Genomic DNA, 17,815 nt, shown 5'->3' with positions numbered 1-17,815 from the left:
CTATGAAAAAAAAACACAGAATGGAAAGCTATACCTGGGCAAATCTATTATTCAGACAAGTTCATACATATCAAGATTCAACTGCCTCATCTTCCTGTGACAGCTTGGTTCTTGGTTATGGGACACAAAAAGACATTAAGGCTGCAGTACTATACTTTCTTACTGGGAATAGTCCCCATTGACCACAGTGGGACTTACTTCTGAGTAGAAATGTGTAGAATTGTACTACAAGCAGAGCTTGGAGAAGTTACTTTTTTGAACTACAACGCCCATCAGCCCCAGCCAGCATGGCCACTGGATTGGGCTGATGGGAGTTGTAGTTCAAAAAAGTAACTTTTCCAAGCTCTGACTACAAGGCTAAGATTCTAGTGTGTCTTTCAAATATATTGGCTTCCAGAACAAAGATGAGGAATATTTGGTAGGATGAGGAGCTGGGTGTATGCACTGGAATCTTTAGTGCCTGCAGCTGGTTTGGTAGCAGGAGCATGTCTTTCTCATGTAATAATTAGATTCTTGCTTGTGCAACTGCTAGCATTGATCATCTGTCATTGGTGCATCCGAAGCTCATGGATCATCCGTAGTGGGAGACAGATAATCATTCATTTTGGAGAGTTGGAAATGATTTGTAACATGACTACATCAAATGTTGGGGCAGAATAGCAAATAGAAGCTGAGGCTGTAAAAATATCCTGTCGTACCTGTGGTAATTGTACTGCCCATACAGATCAACAGTAGCAGAATGGAACAGGAACATAGGAAGCTGCCTTATACCAAGTCAGACCAACCACCCATTTAGCTCAGTATTGTCTACAGTGATTGGCAGGGGCTCTCCAGGAGTTCAGACAAGGTTCTCTCAAAGCCTTACTTGGAGATGCTGAAGACTGAACCTAGGATGTTCTGTGTGAGAGTGTACTCCTTTTGGACATAAGATGTCATGCTGTGCAATCTTGAGCTCACTGAGACCACAAAGTATACATGGATTTCTCCTGTAAATTAGTACATGAAAATTCTGGTCAATATAAGAGATGTATTGTGTTAATTGCACAACTCGGCCTTTCCCTAAATCAGGCGTGGGGAAACTATATCTTTTCCAGACGTTGATGAACTTCAGGGCCCATCAGCTTGAACCAGCATGGCCAATGCTCAAGGAATATGGGAGATGTAGTCCAACAAGCCCAAAGCAAAAATCTGGAGTCAGATTTGCCATTCCTGCTATGAGAACTGATTGGGAACAGTGACCACAGTGCTATCAAACCCAGCATATATGCAAATAGACAATTGCCAAGAAAATCCAGCTTGGTCACATTTAATTTCAAAAAAGGTAACTAAAAATGAGGGGATTGGTAAAAAGGAAATTGAAATACAAGGTGAAGAGGGTCCGTTTCAATCCGGTTTTAGGCCTGGTTTTGGCACTGAAACAGCCTTGGTCGCCCTGTACGATGACCTCTGTCGGGAGAGGGACAGAGGGAGTGTGACTCTGTTGATTCTCCTTGATCTCTCAGCGGCGTTTGATACCATCGACCATGGTATCCTTCTGGGGAGACTCGCGGAGTTGGGAGTTGGAGGCACTGCTTGGCAGTGGTTCCGCTCTTACTTGGCGGATCGTTGTCAGAAGGTAGTACTTGGGGAACATTGCTCGACACCTTGGACTCTCCATTGTGGAGTCCCTCAGGGGTCGATTTTGTTCCCCATGCTTTTTAACATCTACATGCAGCCTCTGGGTGCCGTCATCAGGAGTTTTGGAGTGCGTTGCCACCAGTACACTGATGACACACAGCTCTATTTCTCCTTTTCATCTTCTACAGGTGAGTCTGTGGATGTGCTGAATCATTGCCTGACCGCGATAATGGACTGGATGAGAGCTAATAAACTGAGACTCAATCCAGACAAGACTGAGACACTGTTGGTGAGTGCCTCCCCTGCCCAGATGGTGGATGTTCACCCTGTTCTAGATGGGGTCACACTCCCCTTGAAGGAACAGGTTCGTAGTCTGGGAGTTCTTTTCGATCCTTCCTTGTCTCTTGAGGCGCAAGTGGCCTCGGTGGCAAGGAATGCGTTCTACCACCTTCGGTTGGTAGCCCAGCTACGCCCCTATCTGGACAGGGATGACCTCGCCTCAGTTGTTCATGCTCTGGTAACTTCTAGGCTGGATTACTGTAATGCGCTCTATGTAGGGCTGCCCTTGAAGACAGTTCGGAAGCTTCAGCTAGTGCAAAACGCAGCAGCCAGACTGCTGACGAGGACCAGCCGGTCAGCGCATATAACACCTGTTCTGGCCCGTTTGCACTGGCTACCTATTTGTTTCCGAGCCAGGTTCATGGTGCAGGTTTTGACCTATAAAGCCTTACACGGCGTGGGACCGCAATATCTTGTGGAACGCCTCTCCCACTATGAACCTACCCGGTCACTTCGCTCAGCATCTAAGGCCCTCCTCCGGGTACCAACCCATCAAGAAGCCCGGAGGACAGTTACTCGATCTAGGGCCTTTTCTGTAGTGGCCCCCGAACTGTGGAACAGCCTCCCCGAAGAAGTACGCCTGGCGCCTACGCTTCTATCTTTTCGGCGCCAGGTTAAGACCTGGCTATGCTCCCAGGCATTTTAAGCGTTTATGTTATAATTTAAATTTTTTCTTTTTTTCTTTAGTTGCTGCTTGTGTTTATTGTTTGTTGTCTGATTTTATTGTTGATATTTTGTATTTTAACCTTTTTGTACACCGCCCAGAGAGCCACTCGCTATGGGCGGTCTATAAATGAAACAAACAAACAAATGAAACAAACAAATCTCTCCCAAATGCAGATGTTCTCATAGTTAATGAGCAGAGTCAAAGAAGCTATTAGAAGCAAGAAACGTCTTTTTAGAAAATGGAAGTGTTGTCCAAATGAAGAGAAGAAAAAGGGACACAAATGTTGGCAAAATATATGCAAGGAGACAATAAAAGAAAAGAAAAAAATTGAGAAGCACCTTACTAAAAACATAAAGACTAACAACAAAGAATTCTCTAAACACATTAGTAGCAGGAGACCAGCTAAAGAGGTGGTTGAGCCTTTGGATGACGAGAAAGTGAAAGGCGTGCTGAAGGAGGAAATTGAGATTTCAGGGAAGCTGAATGAGTTCTTTGCATCAGTCTTCACAGCAGGACATAGAGGGCAGATCCCTGTACCTGAACATACTTTAACAGGAAAGGAGTCTGAGGAACTGAGGCAAATGGTTGTGACAAGAGATGAAGTTTTAGGTCTTATTGACAAAATAAAAACTGACAGAACACCAGATCCAGATTCCATCTATCCAAGAGTTCTTGAAGAACTCAAATATGAAATTGCTGATCTTCTAACAAAAATACGCAGCTTGTCTCCGTTTACCAGGTTGGCAGAGAAGATACCAGGAACACTGCAGCAGAACTGCATTTTCTTTTTTGTGAATTGTTCTCATTGAATTACTTCAATTAGACATAGTCACATACTGCTGTTCTATTGGTTAATTCTCCTTGGCCCCTTATCAATATGTTTCTGGCTAACAAAACTATTGTTTTACATTTTCATGTATTTGGTATTTACATGCCACTCTAACAGTGGATGGAAAAAAATCCATGGAGAGAAGTTTTTCTCCCTCTCTTGTAATTTTAGAGCCAGGGTCATCCAATGAAACTGAATGTTGAGAGATTCAGGACAGACAAAAGGAAGTACTCCTTCACTCATCAGCCAGTTAAACTATGAAATTCGTTGCCACAATGTAGTGTTGGCCACCAACTTGGATGGCTTTAAAATGGTATTAGGGAAATTCTTGGAGGAGAATTCATGATGGCTGTATTACCTCCAGGATCAGCGGCAGTAGGCCTTCGAATACACTTGCTGGAGATTATGACCAGGAGAGTACTATTGTGCACATGTCCTGTTTGTGAACTTCTCGCATGCATCAGGTCGATTACAGTGAGAACAAAATGCCAGACTTGTTTGAGCTCTTGTGTTCTTATGGCAGGGATGACTTTTGAACTGAGCACTTTCTGGTTCATAAGTCAGTCATAGCCACTGTACAACAACAGCTCACAAACACGCTCACATCCATACCTTGTTGCCTTACGTTTCCTTTCCATCCCCCCGATCTCTCTTCTTTCTTTCACTGGTGAAACTGAGATTGGGAACTGCAGGAGGCAGAGGCCTAGGAATATGGGAACCTGTCTTATACCGAGTCAGACCATTGATCCATCTTGCTCAGTGTTGTCTACACTGACTGGCAGCAGAGTTTTGGATAGGAATCTTTCCCAGTCCCACCTGGAGATGCTGGGGATTGAACCTGGAACCTTTGGCATGCAAAAGAGATGCTCTGCCACTGTGCCACGGCCCTTTCCTATCCTTTTCTGTGTTCCTATATTTTGTTTATGTCCCTGGTATGTACCATGTTCATGACCGGTATAGTAATAGGTAGCATTACTACTAGCTACTTCATATGGCACCAAGACTATATTTGCCTATTAATTTTTTTTCTTTATCACTAGGTTTCGCCAAACCTCACACCAATGAAGCAGATTTAGACCTGAGAAGTAAACTGGGATTAACTTCCATGCTTCCAGTGAAGGGGAATCAAATATCTGTTTTGCAATTATGCATTTTAAAGAGGTCTTTGTAAGTAGATTCTTTGGTAGTTAGCATTCAGGCTGACTATGTAACTAGAACTATGTAAATGTTTGTTCACACATAACAGTAAAGTTTCCAAAAATAAATCCTATCTGGTACTTAGATATTTATAATATCATACTGCAGGTTTGACTGCTGATAAACAATGGCAAAAGACAATAGCCTGGTTCCAATGATCATACGTTGGTTTACTAAGCTGAGATACACATGAGCTTACGACTCCTTTATTCCTTTCTTAGTTCAAGCCCCACATAATCCAGAAAGTCTCTAGTTTAACCAAAGTTTCCTTTTTGTGTGTGTGAGCAAGCAAGGATATTCAAACAACTTCAGAACACTGTTTAAGATCCTGGCTAGTTCCAAAGCTGATAACCATAGTTTCCTGGTTTGGACAAAACAGAAGACTGGTTAACTAGATGGTTCCTGCTTTGCTGCAGTGGAGGAAGGGAGGAGGAAATGGGGCACACGTGCAGGCAAAAGGCTCATGCATACCTCTGCCTAAGTCGATATATGATCAAACGTGGCCAATTTCTTGCAGATATGATCATAATACTTTAACTTTGTATGAAGGCAGAGGTCATTTTCATGCACAGACCATGTTAATGTGCAACTGCCTATGTAGTAGGCTGCAACTGCGTGCACACACAAGGTACAGAACAACATGTTGATCTTCAAACATGTAAATAATCACAAGTTTAGATATTCAGGAGTTGTATTTCGAGACGTTCAAAAAGCTAAAAGGCTACTTATAGGGCTGTTTATATTCTGTAATCAAAAGTCATCATTTTGTTAAACCACCATGTTTCTAGTTTTCAGGTGCAAAGATAGGCTTGAAAGTCTGCTAAAATCTCAGAAACCAAGGACAGAATTTGCTTTTGAGATTTTCAGCAGTAAAGGGATGAGACTTCTGTGCTCTGCATGAACTCCTTACCTTTCCTCATGAGCGGCATTGAGAGCACTTTTATGTTGAAGTTGCAAGGTAGAAATAAAAAAAATGTCTAGCAGAATACTTTTTGCAAAGAAAACAGCCAGAGATTTGTTTAATTGACATGAATTGTGCAGGCCACAGAATTCAGCTGCTCTTTATTCAAAATTTGGGTTACCTTGGCATGTGGTTTTGATTATTTATGTTCTGAATATAGACAGCCCTAGATTGCATAGGAAACATACGGTGAATTGACTATCTTTCGGTTAATGGAAGTTCTGTTGAAAAGGAAGCTGCTGTCATTCTCTTGTGGTTAATTTTTTTTACTGACTTCTTAATAAATGCATACAAAGTTGCATATCTACAGCTAATGTCTGGATTCTGCCTTTCCATTTTAACAATGAATCATTCGCACAAATTTCTAATGACATTAGTGGGAGCAAGGTAGGGCCTTTTTACTGCAACCCCTGTGCCATTTATATGTTGTAAGTAATTATGCCACCTGAAATTGGACCTTTTCCTCTGTACTTTGAAACAGTAGCAGGTCATATTTCTCTCTTTTTTTTGCCCTGGGCAGTTCCAAAAGGCTGGACCTTTCCCCACCCTCTCCCACTCCAAAGATGGTGGAAGTGTACAAACTGGGCTGTGATTATCTATCTGACACTTGATCAGTAAAGGTTATTTTAAAAAATACTATTTGAGGAGAGGCATATAAAGCGAATATGGTAGAGGTTTCAACACGGGAGACTTCGTTTCAAATCCCTATTTAGCCATTGAGCTCATTGGGTGGTCTTGGGTGAGACAGTCTCAGCTTATCCTACCTCAAGGATTGTTGTGTGGCTAAGATGCCATTCCTGAGCAACTTAGAGGAATGTTCATAGGGTTCCATGTGCTGGTGTTCAGCTCCATCCCAGGAGACATTGGTGGTGTCATGCTGCATGCATGCAGGTGTCCTCAGAAAGTTCAGTCTCCACCCCTGACTTATCTTGGCAAAACTTTGGCGGTGGTGGGGAACCACAAAGGAGCAGGGATGGCATCCTTTATTGATGATCCCCTGCTTTTTCCTTCTAAGAGTACAGCCATGGTGCTGTACTAACTCCGTAGTTCCCTGCAGAAGTTCAGACTTCCATCCCTTAATCCATTCTGACCCTCCATCTCTAATCACCATTACCAGACACCATCAGCTCTTCCAGAATTAACACTTCAGGGCTTTGCAACCCTACCGGAGTATGGCTTCCAATATTGTTACTTTCCGAGCAAATACCGAGCTACTGTTCTGTTCTTCAGGAGCCTTAAAACTAAGGGAGGATATTGATCTTCTTTCACCGCTGAATGACCCAAGATCATATTGATATCTGCCCCTGCCCTGCCATCGTTTCATGTGACTATGAACAGGGCAAACAAATCCACTTGGCTTCTCGGTAGCTGATACCCACTTTTTTTGGTGGTTAGATGCATGTCTGGCATCCTCCCCCCCCCCCCAAAAAAGCACTGAAATACACAAATTTGGTAGTGATCATGACAAGCTTTGAAGGACTGGAGCTTAGTGGTAGAACACCTGCTTTGCATTCACCCCCTGGCATCTCCAGGTAGGACTGAGAAAGACTCCCTGTCTGAAACCTTGGTGAGTTTAAGTGCCAGTTTAGACAATGCTGAGCTAAATGGACTGTTAAGGCAGCTGCCTGAGTTTCTGTGAAAAACGAGAAGCGAGAATTTTTTCATTTCTCCTTCACGGCAGGGATGCTGCTAAGTATTTAAGGGAGGCATAGGCCCATGACACACATTTGCATAAAATTTGATTATGCTAAAGTATAGATGCCTCTGCACAACTTAAGGTGACTGTGCCCTGTGCTTTGTAATGTGCCCAGCCACATGTAATCGAAGGGGTGTGTGTGGTGTGTGTGAAATTAAGTGTAGGAACATAGAAAGCTGCCGCACGAGTCAGACTATTGATCCATCTAACTCAGTATTGTCTACACTGACCGGCAGTGGCTCTTCAGGGTTTGAGGCAACGAATCTTCCCCAGGCCTATCTGAAGATGCTGAGGATTGAACATGGGGCCTTCTGTGTGCAAAGCAGACGCTGTACCACTGAGCTATGGTCCTTATAGTAGGGAAATAGGGAGGAGATCTGTGGCTCAGTGCAAAAAAAGGGGGGGTTGGTTCTCATAGGGCAGCCCCAACAACAAACCTGCTTCATGGTATATGAATTCTGGTTGCATGTAAGAGGGCTAGTACAGTATTGATGGTAGCATTCTTTTGGGTTGTTAAGCATTTACAGCATGAGGAGCATGGCATTGAGGGGAAAAGATGCCTACAGTTAGTGAATGCATGATAGATGTGTACGACACCATGCTTGATGAGCCAAAAATAGATGCATCATCTCCCGTTGTATCAGAACTTTGCGGTCACCCAATGAAATTGATGAATGATATTCTGAACAGATTTTTAGAAAGTACCTCTTCACACAAGATAATATAATACGGTAATGTTATTAATGCCCTAGAGGATTAGACAAATTACCTGGAGAAGTTAATTGATGGCTATTAGTCATGATAGCTGTATGGAACCTCCAGCTTCAGAGATAGTATACCTTTCTCCCTTCCCCCCCCCAAAACAAATCCTGGTATTTAGCAGGAAAGAGCTTTCCCCCCCCTCCAGCTCTGGTTGTGGGCTTCTCAGAGGCATGTAGCTGACCAATGTGAGAAATTAGATATTCTTTTGACAAACAGCACTTACTGTCCAAATTTCAGGTGGTGCAAATGTACCTAACAACAGAACTGATGCTCTTGGATGTAAAATATGTGCCCCTTCACTTGGCTAGATTTTCTTTTCTTTCATGTTTTGTATGTCTTCATACTCTTGGTTCTGTCCATTGACATGGAAAAAAGTGAAGAGCTGACCTACCTTAATGAATGGACTGTAAACGGTGCCTGGACCTTCTGTATGTATTTGCAAACAGTCAATAAAACAAAACTCACAAAGATTGTGTATCACTGTCACTATTGTGAAGGAAAGCATGTTTAAGGATACTTCTTGAAAAAAGAGATGTGATCTGTTGCAACCTCTACAGTGTCTGCTCCTCTGAATGGGCCTTAGTTCGCAACTGCTCACTGGGCAGCATCACCCTGCTGCTGAAAGGATTGCACTGGTTAGCCATTAGCTACTGGGTTAAGTTCAAGGTTCTGGTTTTGGTGTACAAAGCCCTGTACAGCCTGGGACCAGGATATCTGAAAGATCATTTTACCCTTTATATACCTAATTGATCACTACACTCTGCACGTGAGGGCCTCCTGCAGATACCATCTTAACAGGAGGTCCATTCCACAAAATGTAGGAAGCAGACCTTTAATGTAGTGGCACCTCCTCTTTGGAATTCCCTCCCTTTAAATATTAGAGAGGTGCCATCTCTGTTAGCTTTTTGTGCCTGCTGAAGGCCTTCCTCTTTCAGTAAGCCTTTTAAGTAGAGACTTTATCCCAGTCTGCGTCTGTGCTGGAATTGCTTTTTAATATGTTTTTAAATCTTTTTTAAAAAAGATGTTTTTAAAGATTTTAAAATATATATTTTAAAGTCTGTTTTTATGATGTTTTAGAGCAGCCTTTCCCAATCAGTGTGCCTCCAGATGTTGTTGGGCCACAACTCCCATCAGCCTCAGCCAGCATGGCCAATGGTCAGGAAAGATGGGAGTTGTGGTCCAACAACATCTGGAGGCACACTGGTTGGGAAAGGCTGTTTTAGAGGGTTTTTAGAGTTGTTGCCACCCTGGGCTCCTACTGGGAGAAAGGGCGAGATATAAATTTAATAAATAAATAAATTAAACACCTGGTGAGAGCAGAGTTGCTATACAGTGGCTAAAAGGATCAGTTATTGTTCCTGCAGGCTTATATTCCAAAAGAAGGCACAATTTAGCCCTTACTTCACAGAAGAGAGGAGGGTGATCTTGAGTAAGTTACAAGGCAATTCTATGCATGTTTGCTCAAAGCCCCAGTCATTTCAGTGGGGCCTACTCCTGAGTATGAATATAGGAAGCTGCCTTATACTGAGTACAGCTAGCTCAGTATTGCCTACACCAGTGTTCTTCAACCTTGGGTCCCCAGATGTTGATGAACTACAACTCCACCATCCCTGACCATTGACCATGTTGTCTGGAGATGATCGGAGTTGTAGTCCAACAACATCTGGGGAACCAAAATTGAAGAACACTGCTCTACACTGATTGGCACAGACTGTCCAGGGTTTCAGACTGTGATCTCTCCTAGCTCTAGCTGGAAATGCTGGGGACTGAACCCGAGACCTTCTGCATGCAAAACAGATGCTCTGTCAGTGAGCTACGGCCCTTTGCATATGCAATATGGATAGGATTGCAGCTGTTGCTATACCAGGGATACACTGCTATTGCAAGCAGTAGATCGTGTGTGTGAGCAAGGTGTTGTTTTTTGTCTTAGCCAGCCAGTATATCATTTGAACGTACTCTCATTTCCTCGCAGTCAAACACAGATGTATTATATTGATAATAGCCGTACCAAATAATATGTTTACCACTTCATTGTCTCACCCAGCCTTTTTTAAAAGAGACAGCTGGGCTGCTTTCACACATGGGGCTGATTGCGCTAGTTTAACAGATTAAAAAGGTAGCGCTTCTGTTCTGATTTCTAAAATCCTTTCACACTGCAGTAGCTCTTGCGATAAGGAAAAGCACTTTTTCAGCTGATATAGCGGCATTTCACGCAACTGTCTTTCACACTGCTTGTTTTCGTTCCTCACCCATGCACACTGTTTCCCACTGTGTAGGAGGTCTAAGATCTTGTCCCGTCACCATGCAAGCCCTCTCCCTTTAGGATCTGACTTCAATTGTTTTAGTTGTATCAAGGCTGGGGTGTGTGGGAAATGCTGCTGCTATCTGCGCTGATGCCAGAATACTGGTACAACGTTCGTCAGGCAAAAAAAAACCCTGCGTGGCTAAAGGGCGGGAACACACTGCATTCTGGGATGCTTGTCACATGAGCAGCAGCAGCTAGCAAAACACTCCCGCGATCTTCCGGGTTCCCAGCCTTGCTAACAGATTATTTCTGGTATCATTTATTGTGGAAATTAGCGCTACACTTGCACTACATTCCACCAGAATTCCAGAGCTACCCGGTATGTTGTGTGAAAGCTCAAATACAATGCGCAAATTACCAGGTAAGAAATTGTCAGAATAACGGAATAAAGTGCAGCGTGAAAGCACCCCTGGTGTGTGTGCGTTGGTGATCTGTAGAACCATGGGTTGAGGGTTTTCCTGCTGAAAATATCTCCCTTGCTGCTTTTTGCCCTTTTCTTGAAGGTGCTGTTTGCAGCAGTGGCATGCATGGGGTGGGGATATAGTGACTTCAAGGGGGATTCCGCAGGAAAATGGTGGTGAGCCAGTCCTCCCCAAAAACTGTGCCTTTCTCGTGGCTGCTATTGTTAAAAGCAACAACACACAGCTTTGGAAGGTAAATTACATATTAAACATCTTGTCTAATCCCAGCTGATTCCAGCTGGGATGTGGTTCAAACTGCCAGATTTCCCCCCCTCTCTGGGATAAAATATGGTATGGAGGGAACCTGGTGCAAAACTCCCTCAGAAATAGATTTATTTTCCTGTGTTCTGCAGTTTTACTAGCAAGTGTGGTTTAAGTAAAGCAGGGATTGCTAACCCTTTTGAGCCAGTGGGCACATTTGGAATTTTGAGAGGATGTCGAGGGCACCAGTCACAAAATAGCTGCCATGGGGGTGTGGCATAACACAAAATGGCTGCCATGGGGGCATGCCAGAGATGCTGAGCTAGGGCACAGAGGAACTGAGCAGAACAAATAGTATTTCCTGTATTGTGGGTTTTTGAGAGCATATTTACGGAGACTTTTCACATGAACCATAGGAGGTACCGTTGGGCACAATGGTGCCTGCAGGTGTCAAAAGAAATATTTAGATTTAAAGAATTGAAGGTATTCTGCTTAGTCAATGGTGCTTTCCTGGGGAACTGAAGGATCTGCCAGTTTTGGTTCTTTCTGGAAGAATGTGAAACAATCATATTAAGTTCTCTACATTTGTACAGCAATTTTTGATTTTTAAAAAGATTCTCATGAAAATGCTTAAGCATTTTAGTGCAAATTTCTCCTACTAAATACATTTTTGTGTGCAGTTCAGGCTAATGTGCACATTTTTGCCTGCAATTTCTCCTAATACAACGCATTTTTGTATGTTGTTTTCACTGATGCAATCATTTTACATACATCTTCCCCTAATGTATTCATTGTTGTAAACGTTTGGTTGGAGATCTGCGTCACAAAATTTGGCTAAGAGCGAATTTGGAAGGATGGCTGTGTTTCAGTTCTCATATTGTTTCAGAAACTGCAGATTTGATGGATTCGTCTTTAAATGTGAACTGAACTGAATTTCTTCCCCATCCCTACAATCACATGCACACACACGCGCGCACACACACAAGACCATTCTTGAGGATTGGGAGACATTCATGGATCAGAATATGATGTGGTACAGGATCTGCAGCAAGGGAGGGGAAATAGGCAGACTCGCCCTTTATGTGCTGTCTGTTTCCTTGTACAAAGGGCTGTTTGGGATCCAAGCTGCTGAGTGTGAAAACTACAGAAAGTCATAAACGCCAGTGACACACTACAAAGATCTTTAGGAACAAGACACTTCCCGAGGCATAAAAGTTAGCAGTTTCATTTCAATAGCTCCCTGGTAGTGAAAGGTTTTTCATGCAAGGTTACCAACACCACAATGCTGTTCCAACTACAAACCAACATATAATAGAAAATCATTGAGAGAAAGATATTTGTTCTCTAAATACATATAAGGAGGATATAAAGCAGATGTTTCTCATCTTGCCAGAGGAAAAGGGCCCCAAATTGACTCTTAGCAACAATGAAGACAGTATCTCCTTGTTGCTTGAAGAATTAATGGATCTGTATGGGGATGGGTGGGGAGGACTCTCCTTGACGGAGAGAAATTTTACGTCAGTATACTTATTTGAAGATCTGAGTCTGCTGCCACGTTACCTAAATTTTGTTAGTTAATAACAGTGAGATCTGTGAAAACTCATTTTATGGTAGCAATTTCATAGATTCTAGCAAACAATTGATGGCTGCCATTGTCACATAAAAACCCATTTTGCATTAATCTCTTGTGATTATTCAAGTTGAACTGGGTGATTTAAAAAGTCTAAATAAAATCAGGTGCAAAATGATGGTGTGACTGATAGAAGTGCATTTCATCTTGCATTGCATCACTTTTGATCTTAATGTCACTTATTCAAGGGCAGTTCTTCGTTGATGCCATTGTGTCCAAACAGACTATTTCACAAAAAGTCCAGGACACCAGGTGCAACTGGTTGGTGCTTCTTTAATGTTAAGCATTTTGTGTACAGTTTTTGCATGTACCCTTTTTTTTACTTTAGCCTGACAAGCTGCATCTATCAAAATTCTGACTAAACAACACAACAAAACAGGACCCAAAAGGGATCCAGTGACTTACAGTGCAAGCCTATGAATTTCTACTCAGAGTTCAATGAAACTTACTTCCAGGCGAGTGTGCATAGGATTGCAGCCTTATTTTTTCTTGAGGTAAAGTTACAGATTTCTCTCATCCTTTGTTTGATTTTTAAAATTGATTCACAGCTGACCTGTGTCACAAATCTGTTACCAAAGTTTTTACCTGCATAAACTCTTGAATTGGCTTTTAGCTTTTTCCATGCTAGGGTTACCACCTTCTTTTCCTAGTAGGGTGCCCATACTTGTAAACGCTGAGAAAAGGCTCAATTTAATAGGTGCATTATTGATCACTGGACACCTGTGTTTAGAAATGCTGCATCTGTTGAATTTCTGCTGATCCAACATCTGCTAAAGGTGGGTATGAGATTGCTGTTTTAATCTCTCTATGCCTCTCTATCCTTCAGCACTTATTATCCAGAACAATAATTAAAAATAAGAAAACTGGAATAGGACATGCATATGTAACGGTGTAGAATTGTATCTCTTGGTCACAGTAAATTTGTGGTGGTCACACTGGAACCTTTAGAATGGTTAAGAATTGTAGGAGACTGTTGCTGCAAACACACCATTTATTTATTTATTTAATACCTGCCCTTCCTCCCAGAAGGCACCCAGGGCAGCAAACAAAAACACTAAAAGCACTTTAAAACATCTTAAAAACAAAATACTTTAAAAATATTACAACAAAACATATATAAAAACATATTAAAACAAATATATTTAAAAAACATCTAAGGCACACACACTCACACATACACACTCCGAATCCTGAGAACTGTAGTTCATTAGGGGTGCTGGGAATGGTAGCTGTGTCAGGGTATAAGCTACAGTTCCCAGGATTCTCTAAGGGAAGCCTTGTGCTTTAAATGTATGGTGTTGTTGCAGCCACCAGTGATTCCCTGTCATGGTTCCTCCCTTTATTTTTTCAGGAAACTGGTGGTATTAGCGAACCCCTCCTTTAGTTGTTACATATTATTCTAGTAGGTTCTGAAACTGATCCTCTACTCAAGCAGATGAAATTCTTGGTAGAATGAACTCAAGGCTTGTAATCCAGGCACATCAATATAGACTGAAATAAACATTAAAGGGCTACCAGGAAGGAGAAGCTTTGACAACCAATAATGCTAAATGAACTGTTGTTTCCCTCCGCTATTGATCATCATGTCGAAGTGTAATCCATACTTTGTTAGAGTTGTGGAGAAATTATAAGCACTTGACATTTTCATCATCCTGCTTCAGTTCATTTCACAACGCAGCTTCATTTTTCTCTAAATTTCCATGAGGATGTTGACTGCCATTTGTTTTGGGGGGGGGTTATAGAGAAAAACAAATCGTTGTTGTTGTTGAGGCAACAGTTCTGCCACTAGCAGAGTACAGACTATAGACAACAACTAAAAAAATAAAAATAAGGATGGGACTGGGATTGATTGGAAAAGAATAGAAAACATACAAGCTAAACAAATGCCACCCAATCTCAACCAAACATTTCTAAGACAGAACTTACAAAAGATTCCTGCATTTTAAAACTTCATCCCTTCTGAACACTATGATTGGAGAGTGTTGGGTGGAGTGATAGCATTCTAGCCTTCCTCCTCTCTCCCCACACTGGTGTTGTCCTTATATGGTAGTGTACTTGCTCCATTTCAGATATACCCTGTGCGGGTTCATTAGAGGCTGTTTTGAGCTACAGATCTGTACAAATCTCTATAAATTGATTTGGGACTAGCAGATCTTCTCTATAGGGATTTGTAGGTGCTTCAACCCAATTTGGACAGGATATGAATTGGCCCAATTTGGTTTGTGATTTGCACGGTTGGCTCTCTTCATAAGAAGCTAGTGTCTGTTTTTTGGTGGAAAGATTTTAGAACACCTCCAAAATCCTATTACAGGGAGAAATTCTGAAAAAAAAAATTAAATGGGCTCCCTATTTAAAACAGGGCTGGGAAACCTGTGCTCTTCTTCATATATTGCTGGACTCCCAGCAGTCTCTACCAATATGGCCAATGGTCAGGGATGATGCAAGAGAAGGATGACAAGTTCCCCACCCCAATGCAGAATTATGGTCCTTGAAGTATCCTCATCTAACCCAACTGATGCAATAAAAGAAGATCTTAGCAACAACCTAAGAAGCTGTCATATTCCAAGTCAGGTCATTGGTCCACAGAGCTTAGCATATTCTATGCCAACATCAGCCAACATGGTGCCCACCACATATAGGGACTACAACTCCCATAATCCATGACCACTGACCATACTGGCAGTCACTGATGGGAATTCCATACCTTGTGCATACATACATATTCCCACCACAGTTTAAGACAGCCTGAGCAACTTGTAACCTACTGAGTCCAAGGCACCCAATGGGAGCTTGATGATTTTTTATTTTATTTTATTTTATTTATTTATTGCTGCTAGCCTGCCATTGCAAAAATGAAGGGAGGGAGGCGGTGTTGAGCATCTTTTTTTTGATGGGCTACATTTACCTTGGTGGCTAACAAATTAAGAGCATGCTAAGCCATGCCTTTCCCCATTGTGTAGGGGTGGCTTGATAACAAGGAAAAAGGCTAGCACTCTGCCTTCGGAATTCTGCCTCTTTACCAGCTTGCTTCTGATGTCTGTAGGTAACAGCCATGCCTCTAACAAATAAAAAGAACTAGTTTTCTTTTGACATCTGCCTCATTTTGGCATTCAGCATCATTTGTAACGTTTTTTGATGATGAAAATGATCTCCGCCATGCCTCCTCTATGATGAGCTTCCGCCGGGCTTTGAAGACCTGGCTTTTCAAGAAGGCTTTTGGGGTGGGATAGGTTTTATTATTATTGTTGAGATTTTTAATGTTTTAATGTATTTGTATGTTTTTACTTTGTACGTCACCCAGAGTGGCTGGACAGCCAGCCAGATGGGCGACTAATAAATTTAATAAATAATAATAATAATAATAATTTTGGATGCTTCCAGTCTAAGTAGCTCCCAAGCAGTTCAAAACATGGTAATATTTTCATAGCTGCATAATTACCCATAGCCTGATGATGCCAATTCAAATGCTCACTGCTCGGGAAGCTGCAAAACACAGACATGAATACCAGTTGATTTTCATTGGGAAGACTAAGCCAGCAAGGTGAGGAATGATAAAATGTAAAGAAGCGTGTGTTCTCTGTAGAACACACACTTGTGTGTCCTTGGCTGCTAATCATATTGTTACTCATTTCAATTGCAGCATCCTCCAGAGGTTCCAGACAAGATCCCATTGGACTAAGCACTTGGCCAGTTCTTTTTGTAGTTTAATATTTGTAAACAGGAACATCTACTGCAAGTGCGTGTGGGTAGAGGCAAAGAGAGGCCACAATCTTTCACCCACTTTTTCGAGATGTTCCCTGAGGCTACTTAGAAGTAATTAAGCTTTCAATTACAAGTGGCCAATATAAGCTTTAGATCTGAGGCTGCCATGTTTTAACCTGGTAAATTATGGACAGTCCAGCCATTCAGCAGTTAATTGGAGCAAATAAGGTAGGCTATCAAAGGATCAGAGCTGAATTACAAGGATATAGCCAAGATTCTCCAATAAGGTTAAACAACAACTGACCTCTCCACATAGTCGCTTCCATGTTTATATATCTAACAACCCAACTCCCATTATGGAAATATGTCGGGCTCCAGAGCTGAGGGCCCTCCTGATACTGTGCTATCTGACTCACAGTGGGTGCAGCCATGACCACCTTCATAGTTTTCTCTAAGTGCAATCCCCTGCAAATTCCGTTCTGTGGCACTGAATGTGGGAAAAGATTATGGCTGTCATATTGTCTTCAAGCCTGTAATGACACATAGGAACATATGAAGCTACCTTAAACTGAATCAAACCATCGGTTCATCTAGCTCTATATTGTCTACACTGACTGGCAGCGGCTGTTCATCTTTTCAGGCAGGAGTCTCTCCTAGCCCTACTTGGAGATGCTAAGGGTTGAACCTGAGATCTGCTGCATGCCAGACAGTTGGTCTGTCACTGAGATATGGCTCTTCTGGTGTGTTGCATTTTGGGGGAGTGAAGATGGCCACAACCACTGGGACACAGATCAGCGGTCCTGGCAGTTGTCACAGTTGGTGGTGAGCCTCAGCAGTCATCACTGTGTGCCATGGGCCCAGGCATCTGCCCAGATTTGCAGGGTGGTGACATCGAGCCTGCATAGAAATCACTACCAGCTTGCATGGATTTTTAGAGAGGAGGACCAGGCTGATTCACATCAGTGGAAGAATAATGTATGAATTACCCCACAGACATGCCTGTAAGGGACATTTTTCTGATCCAATCTAAGTGATGAATTTAATGAAAGTGTTAAGAAGCTAATGTCATTCTTAGGAGTTTCACCTATATACAGATATCTTAATTGAATAACTCAGATTTTTAAAAGTTAAATAAACTGATTAAATCTACATAGATTGGCTTGAGAATGAAACAATATTTCTGAAGGAAAAAAGCAGGACATTCTTGTTTTTAGATATTTCTCAACAGTGAGAAAGAACGGACTGCTGCCTCTGGGATGATGCCTACAGTTTTACTAAGATCGTATGTGTAACATTAAAAAATATTTGGTGTCTGGTTAATCAGTGCTGCTTTTTAATCAATTAAAATACTTTTAATCCAAATAACTGAATAAACCCTGCATGGCTAGTTGTTATACCCCCGTTTCATTTTATTTTTATTTTTTTTTAATAATTTTTTATTCAAATTT

At 42.0% G+C, this 17,815-nt stretch overlaps 1 protein-coding gene across 1 annotated transcript in view; it reads left to right on the top strand.

Annotated features, from left to right (window-relative positions):
- Positions 1–8,538, top strand: part of OXCT1 (3-oxoacid CoA-transferase 1) — a 78,950-nt gene extending 70,412 nt beyond the window's left edge. Inside the window, exon 17 of the mRNA XM_061617185.1 lies at positions 4,493–8,538. Coding sequence (XP_061473169.1) covers positions 4,493–4,528 — 36 coding nt within the window. The 3' untranslated portion in view covers positions 4,529–8,538. The remainder of the gene's footprint in view (positions 1–4,492) is intronic.
- Positions 8,539–17,815: the final 9,277 nt, after the last annotated feature.

The sequence above is a fragment of the Rhineura floridana genome, chromosome 1 (assembly GCF_030035675.1).
Source record: "Rhineura floridana isolate rRhiFlo1 chromosome 1, rRhiFlo1.hap2, whole genome shotgun sequence".
NCBI classification, from domain to species: Eukaryota; Metazoa; Chordata; class Lepidosauria; order Squamata; family Rhineuridae; genus Rhineura; species Rhineura floridana.
Note: the sequence above shows the minus strand (reverse complement) of the source record. Positions and strands in the feature narration are given on the sequence as shown.